This window comes from Athene noctua, chromosome 22 (assembly GCF_965140245.1).
Source record: "Athene noctua chromosome 22, bAthNoc1.hap1.1, whole genome shotgun sequence".
Lineage (NCBI taxonomy): Eukaryota > Metazoa > Chordata > Aves > Strigiformes > Strigidae > Athene > Athene noctua.
Window position 1 is genome coordinate 6,994,656 of NC_134058.1, and position 22,093 is coordinate 7,016,748.

Genomic DNA, 22,093 nt, shown 5'->3' on the forward strand with positions numbered 1-22,093 from the left:
CTGCCAGATTCAAAGGCAGCTCCTTGCAATTCAGAGCCAACAGATCAACACCCAGGAGGCTCGTGTGAAGAAGGAAGGATTCAGCGTTTTGGCAGAGAATAAAATTCCTCCATTATTTTAATGCAGGGCATCTCTATTCAGTGTCAAGTGCAGGGGGCCGCTTTCCTTAGCCCATCCTTCCCCTCAATCCCGGGTGCCCCTGCTCTGCCTCCGAAGCTCTGAGAGCACGCTGTCAGCTGCAAGGGGCCTTGCAAACTCCGTCTGGGATCGCAGGGGGGTTGAGGGGGCCCAGCACCGTGTGGCTGTGATGGGGTTTAGTTGCAGCCTCTGGCTGGCCTGGCTCGTTGGTGCGTCACTGGGCTCGAGGCAAGGCAGCATCCTTCCAGCCGTGAGAGCAGGGCTGACCTTTAGATGGTCAGTCCCAGCCCAGATTCCCTTTGGTCCATGAGATGAGGATGTTTTTCAGACATTCACCTTCACCAAAAGACATCTGAGATGGCAGAAGCCAGGCAGGGGCCTCAGGAGAGCAGCGACTCGGGGTTGGGTGACTGCAACAGGGGCTTGGCAGCGATTTGGGGCTGGGAAGAGACAGCCAAGCAAGGACAGGGCAAGCTGAGCCAGCACTGGGGAGACCTGCTTTGGGGACAGGGCTGGGAACCAGAAGAAACCAGGATCAGAGGGAAATACTGTAGCTGGAGGTGCTGTTCCGGTTAAAAATAAACTGCATCCTACTGTGGGCAGCTGGTAGAAACCCTCCCAGGGCAAAATACCAGTTGCTGAGCAGAGGATTTTTCCCGGGGTGCTTTTGTTCGCAGGGCTTGCTCTAAGAAACACGCACTGTCCTTGCAGCAGAGGAGTTGAGCTCCCTGGAGGTGTTTCCTTGAGGACGGGTCCCTGCTCCTGCGCCCTCGGTAAGCTGCCCAAGCCTCTCTCCTCCTCCTCTTTACACACTGGTTGGGTTGTAGCACAGCAGGTTGAACTCCAGGTTTTCATCCCAGTGACGGAGCAGGACAAAGAGCTGCTGGGCTGCAGCTTTCACCGTGGCCAGGCTGTATCCCTCCGGGAAGTCCTGTTCACTCAGCCACAGGCTGGCCTTGGCAGCCACCAGCTCCCACTCGATGAAGTAAGAAGCCGAGCTGTGCTCCAGCCAGGCCAGGGCCACCGCCGTGGCCCACAGCATCCCCTCAGGCTCCGTCTGCTGCTGCAACTTGATGTTGAAAAGCAACGCCTGGACCTCGGAGCCATCCGTGTCTGAGCCCCGGCCGCTGTCAGCTTGCCACTCAGCCGAGGCCGGCGTGCTGTCCGGCGAGGAGAAGCGGCGGATGGTGATGGCCGGCGGGGACAGTTCCTTCTCAGCTTTCAGGGCTTTGGAGATGCTTTCCACTGCGCTGCCCGAGAAGTGGCGAAGGCGGCCGGTGTCCTCCGTGTGCCTGCTGGCTCCCTCCGGCACCACCCCCGGAGCGACATCTCTGGTGGTGGGACTCTTCCCACGCTCTGTGGGAAGCAGGAGCTGCCCGTTGGAGCTGAGGCTTTTGTGCTCCCCAGAGGGACTGACCTTCTTGGTGCTGTAGGAGCTGGAGGGGCTGAGGGCCAGGCGGTGGCAGGCAAAGGGAGACGTCCACTTCAGCTTCTCCATGGGGATGTTGACGGCGTTGCAGAAGGCCGAGTTCATGAGAAAGGCACCACACGCCAGCTGCAGAGACGCCTGCAAGGCATGTAGAGAAGCTCTGAGATACCAACCACTTGTGGGAAGTTCAGGAAAAAGGCACATGTGGATGGAGTAGCTCCCCATCCCTGTGCAGACTGTCAGACATGGATGTCAGAGATGGCAAGAGGTGGGATCTGGGGGATCCCCCTGCCCCCTGCTCCCCTGCAGTGACTGTGCAATCCCGGCAAGGCCCGGGAACAAGCTGCTCACCAGGGGAAGGTAGTCTATGTTCTCATTGTCGCCCTCCGAGCTGGTTTCGCTCACTCTGCTTGGAGATTTACTCATGAACCCTTTGGCAGCTCGAATCAGCAGCCTGGTTTTATTGAGGGTCAGCCTGCAGGAGGACAAAAATGGCCATAACCTCTGTGCCCCTCCTGACACCCACCCTCCCCTCCCAAAACCATCCCTGATCCCCAGACGCTGGTATCACACTCGGTCCCGGCTCTGGTCACTAACCCTGGGGTGTCCCTCCTCTCCCCCTCACTTGTGTTTGCATCGGACACACAGAGGTGCAAGAGATCTGCTAAGGTCAGAGGAAGGTCAAGCTGGCCATACCTAGTAGCAAAGAGGTTCTCGATGGATTTTTGGGCTTGCGCAGAGGAAGCAGACAGGCTTTGTAACCGCCCTGGGAAGAAACACAAAGCTGGTGGTAAAACGAGCTTCTTCAGGAGAGCAAAACAGAGCAGAGTCTATGCAGTGGGACACGGGGTGGCTTGTTTTGCTGCTGAGTCTTTGGCAAAATCCTTCCTCACTTCTTGCCTCCATTTTTCCTACGTGGATAATGAAATTCCCACACCTCTCAAAAATGAAGCTGGGGGAAACCTATACCATCAGGCTCCATCAGGTTCTGTCCTTTCCACTCCAGAAGGAGCCAGGTCTTGTGCTCATAGGCCTAATTTTAGGTCATAAGGTTTTATAAAAACCCCCAAAACTCAGCAGCAGTATTTGGTGAAGAACCCAAATCTTGGGCTCGATGCACCTGCACCCTGCCAAGTGCCATCAGCTCTTTCCCCTACCTTCGGGGAGAGCGCAGCGCTCCCAGCCAGAGGAGGAAGGGGTGCTGCAGGGCGACAGGCTGCTCTCTTCAGCATCTGCAACAGAGGAACCGCATCAGCAACACCACCCAGCCGAAATCACCGTCGCGCCACCGCGCCAGGCTGCGGCACGGCCACTCTCCCTCTCCACGGCATTATCAGGTTAATGAGCCTGATCAGGGGTGATTTTAATTCAGCTGCAGATCTGACAATGCCAGACAAGGTCCAATCCAACTCGTCTTCATTAGTGGAGGATTTGGTGACAAGCAAGTGTCTCACATCTCCCTGCCTCTAATTACACCCAGTTTCATCCCTCGTTATCTGCGTTAGGGCTGCCAATTAACTTCCAAGCATAGTCAGCAGCCACTACCTGCGACTTGGGAGTTTCAGGGGAAATTGCAGCTTCTTCCCCATTTAAGGAGATGGAATCCAGCCAGACATGTGTCTGGTGAGCACCATATTCAAAGAGGAAGGCGGAAGAAAAAAAGACCAGAGAAGATGTTTCTTCACGGACTAAACCACTGAGATCTATAACACCAGGAAGGAGACAAAACCCCAGGGGATCTTACTCGTGCCATAAAATCCATCATCTCCATTCTGGCCACAAGCTGACTGGGGACGTCCAGGGGAAAAGCCACGATGTCTTCTGCTTCCTGAGCTCAGGCTGCGCTGGCTGCCTTGCTTGGATGCTGCCCCTTGGCAGGAGAAAAAGGAATTGCCAGTGTTCGAGAAGGACTGGCACACACACGATGGCAACAAAACCCACAGACTGATGAGCTCGGCCATCTCTGGGCATCTAGACCTAAGAGCAAACCTTTTTCCTGGCCGTGGGGAAGAGGTTCTTGCCCACAATAGTGGCAAGCACGCCGTTAGGCTAAGCCATGGCCGTGGGTATATAGGTCTGGTGCTGAACTGAGCCATGGTTTCATAGTGTTTGTTCTGGGTGAGGTTTCTCAGGTGACACCCTCCCTCCCAGGCCGTTTCACCCCTCCGCCAGCCCCACGTTACCCGTGTGGGTGTACTCGACGATGGTGGGCAGGTAGGCCTTGGTGCTCAGGTCCACTGGCATGAACGCCGTGTACTTGCTGATGACGTTGCAGGCCTTGCTGGTGTGGACAGCGTTGACCTGGTACCGCCGCCCGGACCCTGCCACGTGAGAGACACCAGGGATAGAGACCACGTGCCCCGTGGGCTCCATCCACCCTTCAGAAACAGTTCCCAGACCCTCCTCCACACTTGGGCTCCATGCCCACAGGGAGTGTAACCCTCTAAATTCTGCCTACCGCTGCGTCCACTCTTATTTTACACACGCAACTGCTTTTCTTGGAGCAGAAGTTTGACAAGACCCAGGGACATGTGCAGACCAGGGCAGTGGTGTGCAGCTGCTGTTGGACCCTCTGAATTTGATGCCACCTCCTAGCTCCAGGTGACTAACACCTTAAAAATAATCACTGTCACCAAACATGTGAAGCAGGGGAGCACGAAGGAGCATGAGCTCAAGTGTATTAACGTGCAGCAAAGCTGCAGAACCAGGAGAAAAGTGCAAGGCAGCTGGAAGGGGCTGTCACTTGGGAACTCTGTGAGACATTGCCTGATATTTCACTGCTGTCTGCTCTTGCTGAAGCTGCAGGAAAGCCACCCCTGAGGCAGGGCAGGGTCTGCTTGCAGCCAGCTTGCAGGCTGCCCTGGAGTTGTGCGTTACCATGCTCGATTTCACACTCCTTCTCGGCAAGATGCTCGAAGTCCCGGATGACCGACTTGGCTGCCAGGTGGTGGAAGGTCTCACTCCACAGGTCTGCGTCGCCATCCGCCTGGCTCTCCCGCTCTCGGAAGAGAGGGCGGATATCAAAAGTGACCTCCCACTGCACAGGCTCGTTGCTCCTCAGCCCCTTCACCACCGCCTTGCAGAGGGTCCTGGGGGAGTGCGGGGAGCTGCGGGCAGCGCTGAAGTCACAGTCCTGGGGCTCCCAGTCAGAGGAGGTCTCCGTTTCAAACGTGAAGGAAGGATGCTGGGCAGACTCTGTAGAGAGGGGTGAGGCAGGGACTTAATCACATCTGTGGGAGTTGAATTCCCCACTGCCACCAAGAAGCCATAATTAATACTTAAAATTCTCACACAATGACACAGAGTGAGATGCCATGGCACCGAAAGCCCAGCACAGACCAGTGACGGTGGCCGTGCTTCCCTCTCTCCCCAGTTACCCAGATCCCCGGGGCTCCGGCTATCCGACGAAGACCGCAGGCTGGCGCTGGCATCGAGTGCTCCCAAGCCCCTTCCTGGAGCCGCTGGCCCGTCCGGCACTGGCGGGGAGTCGGCGTCGTGGCAGAAGGACATGCAGCTCCGGTGGAGCAGGGACGGCCGCCGGGCGCCCGTGCCACGGATCCTCGTGGCAGAGACGAGTGAGCTGGCTGCGAAGGACTGAGGGCAGAGCAAATGTGAGGGCTGGAGCCGCCTGCAGACCATGGCACAGACCTGCTCTGCCCCTTCTGACCCTGTCTGCTCCCTGCCCGGCCCCAGCGCGAGATGCAGTCATGCAAACACCCAGGTCCCTCTCTGCTCAGCCCCGGCTGGGATCCCTGCCCAGACAGAGCCCTCCACCAGACCTGCACGGTGGCCCCAAGGGACCCAGGCCCCAGGGGCTCCTTCCCCAGACATGCAGAAGGTGAAATATGAGTTTCATCGCTCCAGACATTTTAATGACTTCACTTGGGAACCAAAGGAAAGAAGAGAGACAGAAAGATCAAGGACCAGTTGCTTAGTAACGAAAGGAGAGAGGCACAGGGGATGGGGAGAAGAGAATAAGAGAATTTTTATCTTTTTTTTTTTTTTCAGAGACTGTTTCTCCACCTTCAGAAGACATGAATCCCCTCTCCAGCACCTCTGGTGCCACATTGCACACAGACGTTCCCTTCTGCGGCTAGCAGAGACACCGAGCTCTGGCTGTTTGTACCCCTGTCCCCAGGGCTGTGGGAAGGTTCCCCTAACACCGACAGACTCCATCTTTCCAACACACCACCAGGCACAGAATGGTAAAAAGTGGTGGATCTCAGTGCTGGATGGAAAGATGCTTTCTCTGGGTGGCAGGCAAGAACGTGGACTCCACCACCAACCACCACCAGCAATTTTTGATGCTTTATGAGACCACTAGCAAAAATAGGAGGTAGGCAGCTCCAGGAGCTACTTACTGAGCTAGGACTGAGATATTTAAAAGCAAGCCAGTCACAGAAGCTGCTGCCAGACCCTTCTCCTGCCCCAGCTCTCCTCCCAGCCAGAGGAAGCCAGCCAGGAGCGGAGCTGAGGGTTTAAGCTGCCCATTGCAAGTGTTGACCTTTCCTTCCCAGCACAGCGGGCACAGAGAAAAGCTGAGGGCTCACGTTCACACCCCTGAAAATGTCAAGCCCTGGCAACTGAACTGGGAGCTGGGAGAGCCATTGGGAGCCTTCCCAGCATGAGGGATAACAAAACCAGGCTGCAATTAATTAAGACCAGGATGCATGCTGTTAACTGTTTGCTGCCCTCCAGAAGGGAGTTGTTTCCCTCTCTGCCTTCACGCTGAGCACCCTGTGGGCAGGAGGATGCTCAGTGGACATTCGCAATGCAGGCAAGGTCTCGGGTACCCCTAAAACCCACCACTGGTTGCCCTTCATCAAGTGATGCTGTTCAGCACCCTCACTGCTGCAGCCAGAGGGCAGAGGTCTCATTCCTCCCTGCAGAGCACTGGCCCTTCTTTCCCTTTGCCCCCTCGCCTCACCTCCAGCCCCCCTTCACCCAGTCAATCTCTAACCCGCAGCAGAAGACAAATGAAAGCCCCAGACTTCCCAGTTCTGGGTTTCCATGGGAACAAAAGTGCTGCTGGTCCTCCCAGCCCTGCAGATGCTGATTTCAGAGCAGAGCATCCTGGCGATGCCAAGGATGGGAGAAAACCATCCCCACCCTTCCACAAAGTGGTTGAAAAACCTTCCTAAATTTCACCTGCTCTCTGCTGCAGGCAGGGCACATAACGCTGCTCAGCAGCTCTCTCATCCCACGGGTCCATATCTCAGCCTGACGCTGTGTACGGGCTGTGCATTCCAGCTAGGGCAGCGGGGGATCTGCTTCGGGACTGACTTTCTCCTCCCCTGCAGGACACAGATGTGCCACGGCCCTGTGCAGAGTTTGCATCGCATGGCCAAGCCCCAGGGAAATAAGGAGGAAGCAGTGGGCTGGGGAGCAGAGGAGCAGCAAGGTGAAGCACAGGCTGCTCAGAGGAAGGGGAGAGGCATTGAGCAAAGAAAGGACCGGCTCCCATGGCAGGAGATTGCTCTGGGGTAGCAGGACAGCACCCTGCTCTCTGCTTGGCTTGTGTTCTACATGCTTGTGATGTGCTGCAGCACAAAGCACAGCCACATATATATATGTGTATATATATATGTGTGTGTATATATATATCTCTATATATATCAGGACTAGCGCGTGCCAGGCTCTTTCTCTTATGCATCTGAGATTTTCCTGCTGCTACACGCTGGCCTCTGCCTGCAGGCAAAGCCTCTCTGAGGGTCACGTACCTGGAAATCCACCTGCCAGGGCTCGGGGCTGACCTGCTGCAGGTCCTGCAGGTGGGTTTTCCGAAGGGGGTTTTTCACCAGGGCGGTGCCAGGATCACTGGCCGTGGGCACCTTCTTGCAAGGCTCATGGTCAGCGATTTGGGTGGTGCTGTACGCCCGTCTCCTGGAGGAAGCCTTCACGTCCATTCCTGCATGGTGGGAGAGAAGATCAGCTCTGCTCCAGAGTGGGACCAGCCAGCACCATCCCCCCCTGGCTCACAGTGGGCGGTGGGGAGCCCACCCCTGTGGTCCTCCCGGGGCTGAGGGGGCCACACTCAGCCCTGCAAGGTATTAAGCAAAGCAACTAAACCACAAAAGGAAATAAGAGCCTACACTCAAAACTCCTGGGGAAGTCAGGAGAGCAGATTAGGGAGGTTTTGTCTGAGCAGTTTTCAGCCAGAAAAAGCCTGACTACATTTCCCCAAACCTCCCTGGAGAAGACAAAAGGTTTACTAATGAAATTTCATTAGTGCAGACATTCTGCTGTCAGAGCAAGAGTAAAATTTCATCTGGAAAGGCATGATTTCTCATTGCTTTTGACAAGGTTGGGGGGATGAGCAGCACAGTTCCTCTCCAAATATAAGGGAAGGACGTCCCATGAGTCACAGAGGTTTCCTTGTCACAGGGAAACACAACCAGGTCTGGGGTGCAAGCAGCCACTTTATGCTGTGTGTTGCTGACACAAATTCCCAGCCAAACTGTGATGGTGAGGGGTGACACCCTGAGGACAGGGCTTTGGATCCATTCTTCCCCTCTCCTGACCTTGAACTGCAATGTCAGGACTTGCAAGGAAGCAACTGCTTTGCAGGTGCATGGACAGTTTAGCTGGGCTACCCTTTAGCTCAGTCCTCTCCTCTGCACACCGGAGGGCAGCTTGGGAAGCTTGTAAATAATTACGTGGCCAAAACTAGAGCTGCTTTGAAAATCTCTGGGGAAGCCAGTTCTCCAGGGCTTCCCTTGATTTCCTGACAGATTTGGATAAAACATCTAAAGCAAATAGACCCGCTCAAGCCTCAGGAGATCCATCATCCCTCCTGCAAACCCCTCCAGCTCTTTGCAGAGATACAGCCAAAGAGACTTATTTGTCAGACAAGCAAACTGGCAGAGCAGCGACAGAAGCTTGATTAGAAAGACAGGGGCATCACATCCCCACTTGTACAGAGGAAAATCTGACCGGTGTCTGTGTCCAGTTCTCCCCCAGGATCTCTGCCCACCGCCAGATGATCGGGGGCATGCTCAGCGGGGCAGCAACCCTCCGAGTCTCTGGAGTGGTTCCAGCTCTCCATGCCTGCTCCCTCCTCCTGGGAGTGAAAGAAAACAGAGCTGCCCGACTCCTGGGAACGCATCATGCTGTAACGCCGCCTCTTGTCCTGCGGGAAAGCACAGAGAGGGAACAGGTCCCACCACCACATCCCAGCTGAGAAGAGCCACTGCTTGTGCACCAGCGCCCTTATCCACCGAGCTCCTATTTCTTCCCAGTGTCTCACCCACCATCTCCTGTGAGAAGAGTGAGAAAGCAAGAGACACCTCCTGACCACGCACAGAGAGCTCAGGCACCCACTTGCGCATGTGTACGGCAACACCCGCTGCTCCCGGGACAGCCCCGCCAGCCCCACCCGCGGGGACTCACGGATCTGGGGTTGGAGAGGTACAGGGAGGTGTCGCAGAGAATGCTGTAGCCGACCAGGTGGTCACCAGGGAAGAGGCAACTGGTGCTGATGGGGGAAACCAAGACCTCGGTGCTCTCGGGAAAGACCCACTCCACGGACACGTCGCTCAGGACGGGTGCCATCGCCTTCTTCAGTGACTTGATCATCTGAGGCAGAAAGCAGATGGTTTCTGCTCAGTGCGGTAACTGGACGTTGTGTGCGCCATGGTGCACATGCCACGTGTTGCAGGGAAGGGGAAAATGTCCCCAAACAAATCCATCAGCTGATTCCTATCCTCTCCTGACCTCAGATGGGAGCCTGCTCCCTCTTAGACTGCGCCGAGTCCCATCCCAGCACCCTCAGCCCCTTGGCAGGATTACACCAAGGGCAGCAGAGCAGATATTGATAAAGCACAGCACTGATCTCACACCACATGTTGCCAGGTCGGAGCAAGGTGGGAGCTTGTGGCCAGAAGTATCTTGCTCCAGTGCACGGCAGCATCCCCTGCTCCCCTACTTCCCCCCAGCACCCAGGAAAAGCTGTTGACCTTCACTTGTCCAAGTCCCAGCCCTGTCCCAAGCCCTGACACTCACACACCGACTGCCAGCACTGCTATTTTTGGTACAGGTCCTTGCTGGCACAAGCCTCTGCCGGAGGTCAGCACTGCTCTGGCAATTACACATGTGGAGAAGACCAATATCCATGACTATTTCACAGACAACCCTACCAGGGAGCCATCTACAAGAGCTTCCCTGCACACCAGGGGAAGCGAACACCAGATTTAGAGGCAGAACAGCTCAAATGTTCTCTATTGTTCACTGCTTTTTCACAGGCTCAGGAAGACACACCAGGCTGTGTTTTATAAGGCCATTAATTGATGCCTCAGACTGCTGAAGGCACCAAGCTGCACAGCCCGCAAAGCTCTTTATTAATAGCTCTAGAAAAAAACCCTCTCCCTTCACTGTCTTTGCTTTTAATTTACATCAGAAATGCTGATGCTGTTCTGTCTTAGAGAGGCTTTTGTGTGCTCCAGGTTCCTGTAGAGGGGTGGACTGCTGAACTCCTTTTGAGATCACAAACGTAAGAGCCAGTTTTTTAGAGATATTTAGGAGGTAAAGACCCAATTCTCTCCGGGTTTAGTCATCCAGTGGATGACGGGCTAGGCACTGAGCTTTCACCAGGGGACAGAGCCATTCTTATGCCGTATTTGAGGGACATGGGTTTTACTCAGCCTTTATGGGGAGAGTGGAAATGAAGAGGCGCCCCCCTTTGCTTTAGAGCTGGCTTAATAGGCAAGGCTATCGCGGCATATTCCTCTCCCTCAGACCCTGGGTACTTCTCGCCTGAGCAATGCCAGGGCTGAGCCTGACTTCAAAACTAATTGGCTGCTTTGATGCCGGTTCCTCTGCCCTCGCCTGTGTCTGAGGCAGCAGCTACCTTTGAAACTGAAGCTGCTGTATGGCGGCTATCGCCTCTCCCCATCCCCGCGCAGAGGGTAAACACACCCTCCCACTCCCTCTGACAGCCGGAGATGAAGATGCTCTTTCATCCCCTCCCGCTCGCCCACCTGCTGCTGAGTGGGAGTTGGAAAGGCAGCACCAGGATGGGGAATAAGACCCGTCAGTGAGCTGTGGCCTCCCCCTCGCTGAACCAGAGCACCGTTACAGCCCTACAGGGTGGTCTCCTGGCAGCGGGCAGCCCTACCTTGGGCTGCAGCCTCTCGCCCTCTGCCAAGAACTCGGCGAAGCCCCTGGACACAGCAGCCAGCCCCTGAACCAGTCTCCTGCAGGCGTTTGGCCCGATGCCGAAGCTGTAGCACCTGCAAAGGGACAGAGAGCATCAGGATCCAGGGGACAAGCCATCCCAACCCCCAGCCTCACGCAGCACCTGCTCCCTGCAGGCAGAAGATCCCCCCCGCCCCCGCCCTGGTTTTATCCCACTGCTATGCAGTTGTCCAGAATGTCCGGAGGAAAAAAAAACCAGCTCATCTTTTAAGTGGCTTGCAGGAGGGTTGGGAACCACCAGCCCCTCCTCTCAGCAGACCTCAAAACCCTTCCCTGAAGAGCAGCCTTCAGCTGCGACCCTCAGGGGCTTCCCAGCAGGACCCCAAGCCCTTGCCTCCTCTGTAAACACAAACAAGCTGCTTTGCTGCCAGTTCAGCTCTTTACCCTGCTGAGAGGCTGTGGTCAATAGCACTAAAGACCCAGTAATTATCTCTGCTCGAAATCAAAATAAACATTTTCTCAAGGAAGGAGGAACCAGCCAGGCGAGGCTGATGCCCTGACTCCCAGCCCAGTGAGTCAGGATTTGGTTTTGGCTGAAGGCTGAAACCCCAAAGCTGGGCTGGAGCCTGGGCAGGGAGGGCAGGAGCGAGCAGTGCCTGGTGGGGACAGATGAGGTAGGAAGCCAGGAGGGATGGGGATGGGAATGGGTGGGATGCAGCATTCAGCCAGGGCAGTGGGCTGCTGAGGAAGAAACCACCTTCAGCAGCAAACTGCATCTGTACAGGGGGCTTTTCTCTTAGAGATTTTTAATCCCCAGCTGGCTGCAAATCTTAGGTCAGCCTCACAGGCTCTTAAATAAGGCTCTGATCTTCTTCTGAGACAGGGCCATGCACAGGACTTGGCAGTGTGCTGAGCACTGCTTTCCAGGGCCACTCGAGACCACGCTCTAACTGTGATTGCATTTAGCCCACCACCATGCCTCTATAAGAGTGAAGGACGGGTTGCCCTATACATCTGGGAAGCAGTTAGACCTCCATATAGTGAAAAACACAGAGCAGCTTCCCTCATAAGCACTGAAGTCTGAGGGATGAAAGAGGAATAAGGTTTTCTTACATTTTTCTTATGTTTCATGCCCCTTAAAGAGGCAGAGGAGAAACCAGACCAGCCTGTCATCAGGGCTGGGGAACTAGGCTGGGAGCTCGATGCACAAATTAGCTGCTTTTTACATTGCTCCCTTTCAGCATATTCAATTCTGCACAGCCCCATCCTGGAAGCAGCTGGGGCCAGACCCAGATGTGCTTTAAAAAAAATTAAAAAAAAAAACAGCAAGGAAGATTGTTCATGTGTCAATCTCTCCTAGCAGGAAGCATCAGACGAGAGCCTGTGAAGTTGTCAGCCCAATTATCCTGCTTTTGATTGTTTAAAAAGCATCTGAACTTCTGGGATCTGTTCCAAACCCTTTGAGGTTCTCCCGTGGCTCATACCAGCAATCTCTCCTGCCTCTGTCTCTCTGAAGCGGGGATGTCTGCGAGATGGAGCCGTGTTCAGGGAGGAGCACATCCCCCGCCGTGCCAGGCTTTTGCCCCCGCAGCGGCGGGCCCTGCTGCCCCCCGTACCTGGTGGAGCAGGAGTGGGTTCGCAGCAGCTCCAGGACCTTCCCCGTGTTGCTGATGGCCCCGTCCGTCAGCAGAAAGAGCAGTCGGGGATGGCCCCTGTGGATGGGCTGTCGAATGACCCACTTCAAAGGCAGTAAGATGTTGGTGCCACCCATGTCGGCCCGGATCCTCCTGATGCTCTCGCAGGCGATGGCCAGGCTCTCCTGCCCAAAGGAGCAGCAGAATCGTCAGCCTCCACACCAGCACCCCGTGAGCACTGAGGAAATGTGTTTCCCCCTTCACCCACCTCGCAGTAAGGCTGACTGGCAGGAAAGAGGGTCTTGAAGGTGGATCCAAACCCAATGACATTGAAGAGACACGCTGGCATCAGGCTCTTGAGAATGACCAACAGGGCATCCTGGGGGGTGGAAAACAAGCAGGCATCAGGCACACCGGGTCTCTCCCTGGCTGCCCCAGCTTCCCCAGTAAAAGCTCTGCCCAGACCCTTCTCATCACACCTTATTCCCACCTGCATCTGGCTGCGTGCATTTGATAATTAAGCAACTGCTTCTTTCACATGCACTGCACTGAGAGAGCACTGCATATTACTCTGCTCTTTCCAAAGTCCCTTAATGATATTTGGGTCCCAAAGCAGTGAGGAAAATGGGGAGCCTTCAGGAAAAAAAAAAAAAAAAAAAAAAAGCTGTACAAATTCTTCTGTTTGTTTTTAACTGATTAAATCTGTGCTTGCAATACGGTGCTGCAGCATGGAGCTAGTGGGTGAGAAGCAGAGTGTGAAATTGAGAAGTGCGACACGCAATGCATTTCAATGTCCAAACTTGCAGAAAATAAACAAACAGCTTAAAGTTACACAAAAGGAAAAGCCTCCCCCATCCCCAATTCTCTTGTATTCATAACTGGCATCAATTAAAATAACTGGGAGAGACAGTTTTCAGCTATTTTCTTTACCAGAGGTGGTTATCTAACTTGTCTATTCCTGGTTTTTACATAAGGGAAGAGCAATTGAAATTGTCTCAGACATCTGTGATGGTCACGGACATCTCCAGGACAGAGCTTGTGTTAGCAGCAACTGGGCAAGAGCTACCCAAGAAGCTCCTGAGCTTGCAAGGGGCAGCAGGAGCAATTAGCTTGGCAGGGGAGGGAGGCCAATTTAAAGCAAAGTGCTGGCAGTGTGTCAGGAGCTTTGTGCTTTCTGTTTATATGCTGATAAAGGCAGACTCCTGCCAGTCTGCCTAGAGCAGCAGAAACCCTAGAGCCAGCCCCAAGAGAAGAGCTGCCAAGGTCAAATGAACAAGAGCAGCCTCCTTGCTTCGTCATACGCGGTGGCAAAGACCCGAGGAACCACAGAGGGTGGGTGCTGGAGCTGCCTGCAGAGAAACCCCCTGCCTGGGAACGGCCGCAGGGAGACAGGGTGCAGGTCAGTTGAGTTCCTGACCTCTGTAAGACCCAGCAGCAAGGCAGAGCCAGAGCACTGCAAATCAGCGAAATAACGTATAAGAACCGGGATGCCCTTTAACAGGCTCCAGAGTACTTTAAACCAAGCTGTTATCTCAAACCTACGAGAATATATTTATACTGCTGCTTCCCAGATGGCTCCTGGGATGCCGGCTCTTCCAAATCTCAACGCTGACATCCCATCTTGGAACTAATTACAAGGGGGAAAAAAAAAACCACCCAAATTTCCAAATATTTCTGTTAAAGCACTTCCCAAAGTGGGAAACCGATGCCTGCTTTCTGTTTCAGCAAGCAGAAAGATTTATTGCTTCTTGTGGTAAATATTGATCTTGATCCTGTTGCACTCAATATCTATATGGCAACTCAATAAGGAGAGATGTTTGCCTCCAGAGAAGTCAATTCCCAGTTATTAGCCTCATTTTGCCAGCAAACCCACCGTGGGCCTGGCTCTTCTCCCTGACTGCATCAGGACAGGAGAGGAAATTTAAACCCCTGAACTTTCCACCCCACTTTTCCACTTTGGCCAAGTGCCCTCCTGCAGGGCAGTGAACCGCGTCCCTGCGGCCGCACGCCGCCAGCCCGCGCCGGGCCGTCCCCTCCCCGTTTCCATCTCTGCCCACAGCACCGCTCCGCAGCTCAGCTTGTCCCGCCACGCACGTCCCAGCCCTGCCACGCCGCTCCCCCAGCGAGCTGAGGACGATGCAAATGTCTCCATCAAGCAAAACCCACCCAAACCCACTAAGAACAGCCCCTGCCATGAGAGCCCTGATATCTGCAAATCATAAACAAGGATGGGGACTCAGAAGAGAGACAGCGGTTTTCTCCCTTGAGGTATCTCCTCTGAAATCTCCCCCAAATATTTTTCCAGAAGGGGAACAGACTTTTTCCTGGTTTTACAGCCCTCCTGTGGTTGGGAGTCCCAGTTCAGAGAAGGGCTCTGTCCCTGCAGGGTCCCCGTCCCCATGGGACATACCAGCCTCCACGGAGGCTGCAGCGACTGCGGTGCCCAAACCCGGCCGTGCTGTGAGTCGGAAAGTGAAAATCTGGCCTGGGGCACAGACGCCTCCTGATTCCCAGACCCCGAAACGTGCTGAGGGAAGGGGGTACAACCTCGGAAATATCCTGGCCCCTTTGGTGGACGCAGGGGCAGGGGACAGTCTCTCTGTCCCAGGGAAGCTGTTGCAGCCATCCTCGGGCTCCCGGCATCCGAATCCTTGTTGCAGGAGGTGGCCATCCTCCAGCAGTTCCCATGGCAACCAGAGATAGATGGGTAAGGAGATGGGCTAGAAGATGCTCCCTGCTGCTCGCCCTAGGCGGTGAGTCCTGCGGAAGGGGGTGCAGCCATACCCAGGGGAGCATTGCGGCCCAAATCTGGGTGGCACTTGTGTTAGGAAAGGGTGTGAACAGGACACCCGGGGACACACTGGTTTGGTGAGTCTCTCAGGCATCCAAATGCAACTGAACCCCTCAGATGACGCCTCCCTCTGCAATTCCTTTGTTGTCCTCAAGAAAGGTGCACGGGGCAGCACAGACACACGCCCCGCTCAGGAGGATGGGATATTCCTTAAGCTACTGGGGCTCAGCAGATCCCGAAAATCAAGACAGAAACTTTCCAAAGAGAGCTTTTGCCAGAGACTGCAGCTTCTCACCGAAACAGGTATCAGACACCAACCTGGCCTCCAAAACACGTTAGGCAGGGATAACGATAATTAAATAGTACACTGGAGTGATTTCCCCTGTGATGGACAGAGTGGTCCCTAGTGGGCTCAGGGCAGGAACCTCTTCAGACCCTCTGGGCAGCAGCACAAAGCCAAACCTGGCTCTCCTGGGGCAACTTGCAGCTGCCTAATAGTCACACCTGACTAGGGAACCTCAGATCCACAAAATACCATGACAAGGCCTTTCTACAGCCCCTTTTTTATCCAGAGGTCACAACACACCTCTCATAACCCTCCACTGGACCACAAGAATTCATTTGTGTTTGAAAAAGGGATGCATCACGTTCAAACAACTTCTCCAGGTGCTCAGAGGCACACATCAGCATATGCCTCCTGGTCAGCACGTCGCCCTGAGGAGGCCCTTGCAGCTCCCTGGAGGTCTCCCACCTAGGCAGTGATCATCCCAAGCCCTCCCGGAGACAGGGGGAACTGGAGAAGGGATGCACAGGACGTACACACCAGCAAGAGGGGGAAAGAAAACATCTTGGCATTTGATGTGTTGATAGAAAGAAGAGGAAGAGGAACAGAACGGGGGAGAATCAGCTTCGCTGCAGGTACCTAACAAGCCACGCGGTTGAGATGACTAAAGCTACAGCATATAATTACCCCCCATCCCCTCATAATGAACACTCATCAGCACTCAGCAACCCCCACTGCTCTCTAATATTCATCCCTCATTGGCATGCAGGTACTTCCCCTCCTTCGTACCTTGACGTGGTTGATGTTCACGCCACTCATGCTTCTGCTCCGGTCCACGAGGAAGATAAACTCTCCTTGTGCTTTCCGGAGGTCTGGCTGGACAGTCCTCAAGTCAGGGCAGAAGTTGAGCATGATGACAGGGTGGTGGGGGATGTCCTTGTTCAGTCGCTTCCTGATGATTTCTGTCTGCAAGAAAGAAAGAGCGAGCTCAAGAGATTGATTTTTCTGCTCCTTTTCACTTCGAGGGGGACCAGAGCAGGGCTGCGAGCCCAAAGATGTGAGTGAGTGGCCGTTGGTGGGCTTGTTCTGGCCTCAGTGGTGACAACACCTGAGCTCAGGTTGTCACAGGTTGTTCTGTCCTGTCCTGCCCTGCGGGGCTGCTCCGTGGGTGGACGGGACTCCTGCCTCCTCCCAGCCTGGGGGACAAAGGCTGGCAGAAAGCCCAAGCCAGAGACCCCCTGCACCCACAGATGGGAGCCTGGAGAAGAAATTAAAAGATTTGGCCCTATGCAGCACCTTGTAAAACCGATTCCCCAAACATTTCACTGGATCCCTCCCGAAAACGTGGTTCATTAGCACAATTTAGTATCACCAAGGCACAGCAGAAGTTCTGTCCATGGTCACTCAGTAACAAAGTGAGAGATACAGCCCTCCACTGCTTCAATTCATTCTGCTGCCTCTGGTTTGCTGTTTTTTCTGCCCATTTCTTTTATCATTTTTCTTCGTATGGATTGAAACACTTCGGAAAGCCAAACCGGTCACTCAGGACATCATTTGATGGGAACCCACACGATATGTGTCTCTGCACTGCACACAGCTCCGGTGGCTCTCCGCATTTTCTCTCATTCTATTTCAAGTACCAATCGTCATTAAAAATGTGATAAAATTAAACTGGAAAAAACCTCTTGCGTCGGGTTTATAATCTGCTGTTACGTGTGTATGAAGCAGTCCCGGGTTACGGTCTCAGCTGCAGTGAATCAGCGTGTTGCTGCTTTCGAGGGAGCTCTGGGACCCCGCATCAGCAGCCCGTGGCCTTTCATCCCTGGGTCTGCCGTGCGGAAACATGCTCCACAACAAGCAGCTTGGTCCTCGGGGGTTTTGTTTGCCTTTTTTTTTTTTTTCCCCTCTTTCAAAGGCTTCTTGTTGCTTCTTGTTGGTTTCATCAGGAGTAAACCAGACCCCAAATAACCAGGCTTGTTTTCTCCAGCCGTGAGTCATATTCCTCGATCTACGAGCTAACGGCCAACCTTTATTTTACATAACTCACTAAACTCAGGAGACCCTGCAGATCAACACAGACACAGACACACACACATGAGCTTCGCTTTCAGCTGTGCTGCTTGAGTGCTGCTTCTCTGACCCCTGTGAAAAGACGGTTCCCATTCACAGGAACAAGTACCTCGCTGACACCCCAGTTCTCGCTCATCCTCCTGCATTCCACTCTCACGCTTTGGAGTATAAATTCCTCAGTCACTGGGAACTGGGAGGGCTTTTTCCATCCCCATTTTCCTCCATCCATATGACATGATTTTGTCTAAGATCTTCCCCAGCACGGATGTTTATCAGATTTCAGACTAGAGGGATCCTTGCTGCCTCTCTGTCCAGTACTGAAGCATGGTCCTGTATCTACCCACAGCACTCCCTGGGGTGCTCATGGGGACCCAAGACATAAAATCGACATAAAATCCCTGCGTGATCAGGATGAGCCCATAACCTGGATTTCCTGCTGACTTCAGAGTGAATTTTACAAGCAAGCTTTCAGTAAACAGCCTCAGAGCTGCTGCTACAGGTCAGCCAGAAAAGCAAGCATCTCATCCACACCATCTCTTCTGCTCACCTCCTCTCCCCTCTGTTCCCTTTCATCCGTTATCCAATTACAGTAAACTAATCAGATCTTGTCGACCGAGAGTTGATTCCAGTGTGCATTCATCCCCACCACCCTGCTAGCTGATGGCATCCAAGGCTTTTGCATAACAAACTGAGGGAGGAAAATTAATTATCATTTACTGCTGAAATTTCTGGGCTAATTTAATTTAAACCGAGAGGTGTCCAGTGTCATGCTCAGAGCAGCAGCAATTCTAGCCCATAATTTACCCCAGATATTCAGGGCATTTTCTCTGCTTCTTGCCCTTCTCCATGCAGTTGCTTTCCTGGGGCAGGGAGGTGGGTTTCCTGCAGGGAAATGGCTCTTGAATGATTGCCCCCCCCCCCCCCTTAGATAATTTGACGTGCTAAAGACAGAAATAATTAGAGAGCCATCTGAGCCGTAGCGTGGGAGTTTCATTTCGTTCCACCTGCCGCACGCTGCACACAATTAGAGGAGACGCCTGCCGCGTGAGCAAGCGCAGTCCTGATCCTGCACCCCGCTGCCGGGGAGAGCGAAGGGCAGAAGGGAAGAGAGGAGTGTTGACGTGTCTCTGGTGAAAGGAGGAATCGTGGCAGCACAGGGAGGCACCTCTGCAGCAGGTTTGGGATGTCTGCCAGGCGGGCAGACAGGCTCAGACCCGTGGAGAAAGAAAAGGAGTTTAAGGGGAAATGAGCATCCCTGGTCGTGGTGCGTGTACAACAGGGAGCTGACACACTAAGCCCGGGGCTGTGGTTGCACAAGTGCAACCTGAGGTGCAGAAGCCCACCCTGGAAACTGAGAGGGCTCTGACCAGTCCTTTCCTCTTCGCTGATCCCACACACAGCGACGTGGCAGTTCAGAAGAGCTAGGCTGTCACTCATCACTTCAGAACTGCTGAAAGACGAGGCACAGATCCCAGAGCAGATATTTTTCTATTTGCTGATCAGCAGAACAAAGAGAAGTTTCTCCTACCTTGTCTTCAGTTCAGCTCATTATTCCAAGCAAAATCACTTATTTCTCTCTGACAGCTATCCAGAAACTGTAAACATTTACTGAGCAATTAAAAGAATATTTTATTCTGTGTCATTGCAATAATTATAATACCCTTAATGCTATAACAATGCACCTACCTAATTATGCTATGTTAGACTAGTACTAATTATACACACAATAACCATCTCAGAGTTCCTTCCACACTCAGTTTATCAGAAGCATTGCAGAAATTTCCCCTCTTCCTCCACACAAGCCCCTCTCTGAAGGAGGATGCTGCAGAGCTTATTGGGCCAGTGTAGTATCTGGTACGGCAAGCAATCATTCACTCACACAGCTCCAGTCCCACAGAAAGCCTCAGCTAACACCCGCAGCTTTTGCTTCTCACCTTTTTCTCAGCACTGGGGTCTTTCTTAGTGCCTTTAATGAAGTCATTCTTCCCCTTCAGGTGTCGTTCATACTCTGCAGGTGTCATATCACCTTCTTCCATTAAGACATGAGGCATGTGGGGCTCTGGAAATGCAGAGAATCGAGTGAAGAACAGCATCAGCTAAACTTCAGGCTTGGCAGAGATGCAGGAACCGTCAGTGGGGAAAACAGAACAATATCTCTGAGCTTGGGCAGCAGGGGCAAGCTTGAGAGGGACCAGGTTTATCTCCTAGCACGCCTAACTCCTGACAATACTTGTAAAACCAGAGCTAACCCAGTAGTGCCCAGCACTACAGGGGAAGGTCCCAGGAAGGGGAAAGACCAGCAGAGAGGAGGCAGAGCCCACCTACCACTTGGGTGGATCAAGATCTCCACGGGTCTGTCGAAGGTGTGTTTATTGGCCAGCGTGATCACGATGCTCTTGGCGGAGCGAGCGGAGGGGTCGGCATCCGCTCGGATCTCGTGCGTGGGGCTCTCAACGCCTGCCCGGGGAAACCGAGGTGCAGTTAGGGGCTGAGGATGGGGAAGGCTGGGCAGAGGGGACAGCAAGGGAAGATGGCAGAGGACAGGGACCAGGTGGACTGTGCGATGCCTCTGCTGTATCAACCCCCGACATTAACATCAGCACTGTAGTGGTAAATCCACCCCAGCAGAGCTGACTTGCCAAAACAGACTCCACATCGGAGAGGCAGAGAAGGAGGAAGAGTGTGGTTGTTGCCGTGAGGTGGTGATAAATCAGCCTGACACTCCTACCTGCCAGCAAGCACGGCCCGCGGATCTCCAGGTGGAAGCTGAACTCGTACTCGAAGGGGTTGGTGGCCTCGCTCTCCAACAGCTGAGCCAGGCAGAGCCTGCCCCCTTGCTCCGGGCTCCCTGAGCCACAGTAGTGCTTGTCCCTGCCAGTGAGACAAACCCCAGTCAACACTGTGCACATGTTATATCCCCCCAGGAACCGCAGATCTGCTGGAGGTAAGGCCCACAGCCAGCTCCTGCTCTGTCAGTCCCACATCCCCCCAGAGCAGTCCCAGCCAGAGCCCATCCCGGTTTTCGTACGTTCGGAGCTGGTGGCTGGAAAGGCTGCTGGCATTCTCCAGGCTGGGCTGGGGGACCCTGGGGACACACACAGCTGGCAAGAGGACCCTCACGGCCCCACTGGGCAGTGTCTGCAGCTCAGAGGAGGTGCTGATGAAGATAGAGATGCTTTCCAGGGGAGGAATTGTGCCTAGGTTAGCCACAAAAGCAATCCTCTCCAAGTCCTCATCCATCATGATCCTTCCTGCACAGAGAGAGAACCACACCAGGGAGACACAGTGTCACAACTGCGGAAAATGCTCCTCCCCAGTCCTCCCACAACCACCCCAGCCCTGGACCGAATGCCCAAACCAGCCCTCACTGCACACATCAGCCTTTCTCTAAAGAGCCTGAGCCCCAGCCCTCTGCACTACTCCTCCAGCTGTCCAGAAGCCACAGTGCTTTCCAAAACAGATGAGGCTGCCACTTTTGGCAGACACTGTAAGGACAGGAACACCACAACCCAAGGCTTGGCCTTTCAAAATGAGCCCTCTTGATGCTGTGGCATATGCCACCCAGCCATCCCCTGTCACCTCCCTGGTTTTCTTCCTCACGTTCACTGCAACACTCCCAACCCCCTCACCACTTCCATCTTGAGCTCTTCCATCCAGGAGGCTGCAGCCATCACAATACGTGTCATCTATCTTGGCTTTGTCTTTGATCTGCACCGTCACGGCACGCCGGGACACGGCTGCCTCGAACCCAACGACGGTGGTGCGCTCATCCAAGGGGTAGACAAAGAGACCTGCCAGCAGAAGGGATTTTTCAGCAACACCAAGCACTTGCCCAGGACCACCAGCCAGGACCACACATGGCAGCTCCCTCTTGGCACTTCCCTGCATGCTCCTGGGCTTTTTCACCCTTCAAAAATTGTAGCTTTGGGCCATGACGGGTCCATACACTTGGTTACTCTTCCTACAAGCATCTAAAGGTTTAAAGCACGCACAGAAACCCAGCGCTGGGATATCCCTGGCTCTAAAGCACCCTTCAAACTTCACCCCTTGAAACTTGCCTTCAAAAGCCTGGGCTTCTGTGTTGCGGTAGGTGAGCAAGGCTGTCATCCCGAAGGCATAGCCGCTGACACACGATGTCACCTCCGACACGGTGAGGGGGAGCGGGGAGCGTGTCGTGCGGTTGATCAGCCCCGGCATCTTCCCAGGGGTCTGTCGGTGACTGGAGAGAGGTGGAAGGGTGAGAATCAATGAGGAACCCCGAGCACCCAAAACACTTGTGTCCCCCCAGCACCTTCGCTTTAGCTTCTGCGGCCCTGAGGACAGAAAGGTGACTGACTCGGGACGGGATGAGACCTGGGCTTGATGGCTCCACTGGTGGAGATGGGGATGGAGACAAGACCCTGGTGGGAAGGTGCTGGGCAAACACTTACCCCAGATTCCCACTGGCACAAGTGAGGAGGCTCAGATTAAACCTGCCTGGCTGGGGACAGAGATCAACACTGCCGTGGTGGATCACACATCTCACCAGCTCCTACACCCACCTACGGCTTGAGTCTGGGCAGAATGGGTTAACACCTTTTTTTGGCCCTTCTGCCCTTCTCATTATCCTCCAGACT

General features: G+C 54.1%; 1 protein-coding gene across 1 annotated transcript; it reads right to left on the reverse strand.

The window, feature by feature from the left end:
• Positions 1-943: 943 nt before the first annotated feature.
• VWA5B1 (von Willebrand factor A domain containing 5B1) lies at positions 944-21,674 on the reverse strand. Its single transcript, XM_074924933.1, has 21 exons — positions 21,536-21,674; positions 21,107-21,268; positions 20,506-20,728; positions 20,206-20,348; positions 19,803-19,934; positions 19,412-19,536; positions 16,197-16,373; positions 12,602-12,712; positions 12,316-12,518; positions 10,680-10,794; positions 8,957-9,142; positions 8,501-8,696; positions 7,288-7,475; positions 4,945-5,161; positions 4,445-4,762; positions 3,751-3,888; positions 3,312-3,437; positions 2,725-2,799; positions 2,264-2,333; positions 1,919-2,042; positions 944-1,705 (listed from the first exon to the last, which is right to left on the reverse strand). The coding sequence occupies exons 1-21, from the start codon at positions 21,672-21,674 to the stop codon at positions 944-946; spliced, it is 3,930 nt and encodes a 1,309-aa protein (XP_074781034.1).
• Positions 21,675-22,093: the final 419 nt, after the last annotated feature.

Coding starts and splice junctions, on each gene's coding strand:
- VWA5B1 (XM_074924933.1), bottom strand. CDS start 21,674: ATGCCGGGGCTGATCAACCGCACGACACGCTCCCCGCTCCCCCTCACC. Junction 19,935..20,205: donor CGGGCCGTGCTTGCTGGCAG/GTAGGAGTGTCA, acceptor TTCCCCGGGCAG/GCGTTGAGAGCCCCACGCAC. Junction 12,713..16,196: donor TGAACATCAACCACGTCAAG/GTACGAAGGAGG, acceptor TCCACCCCCCAG/GATGCCCTGTTGGTCATTCT.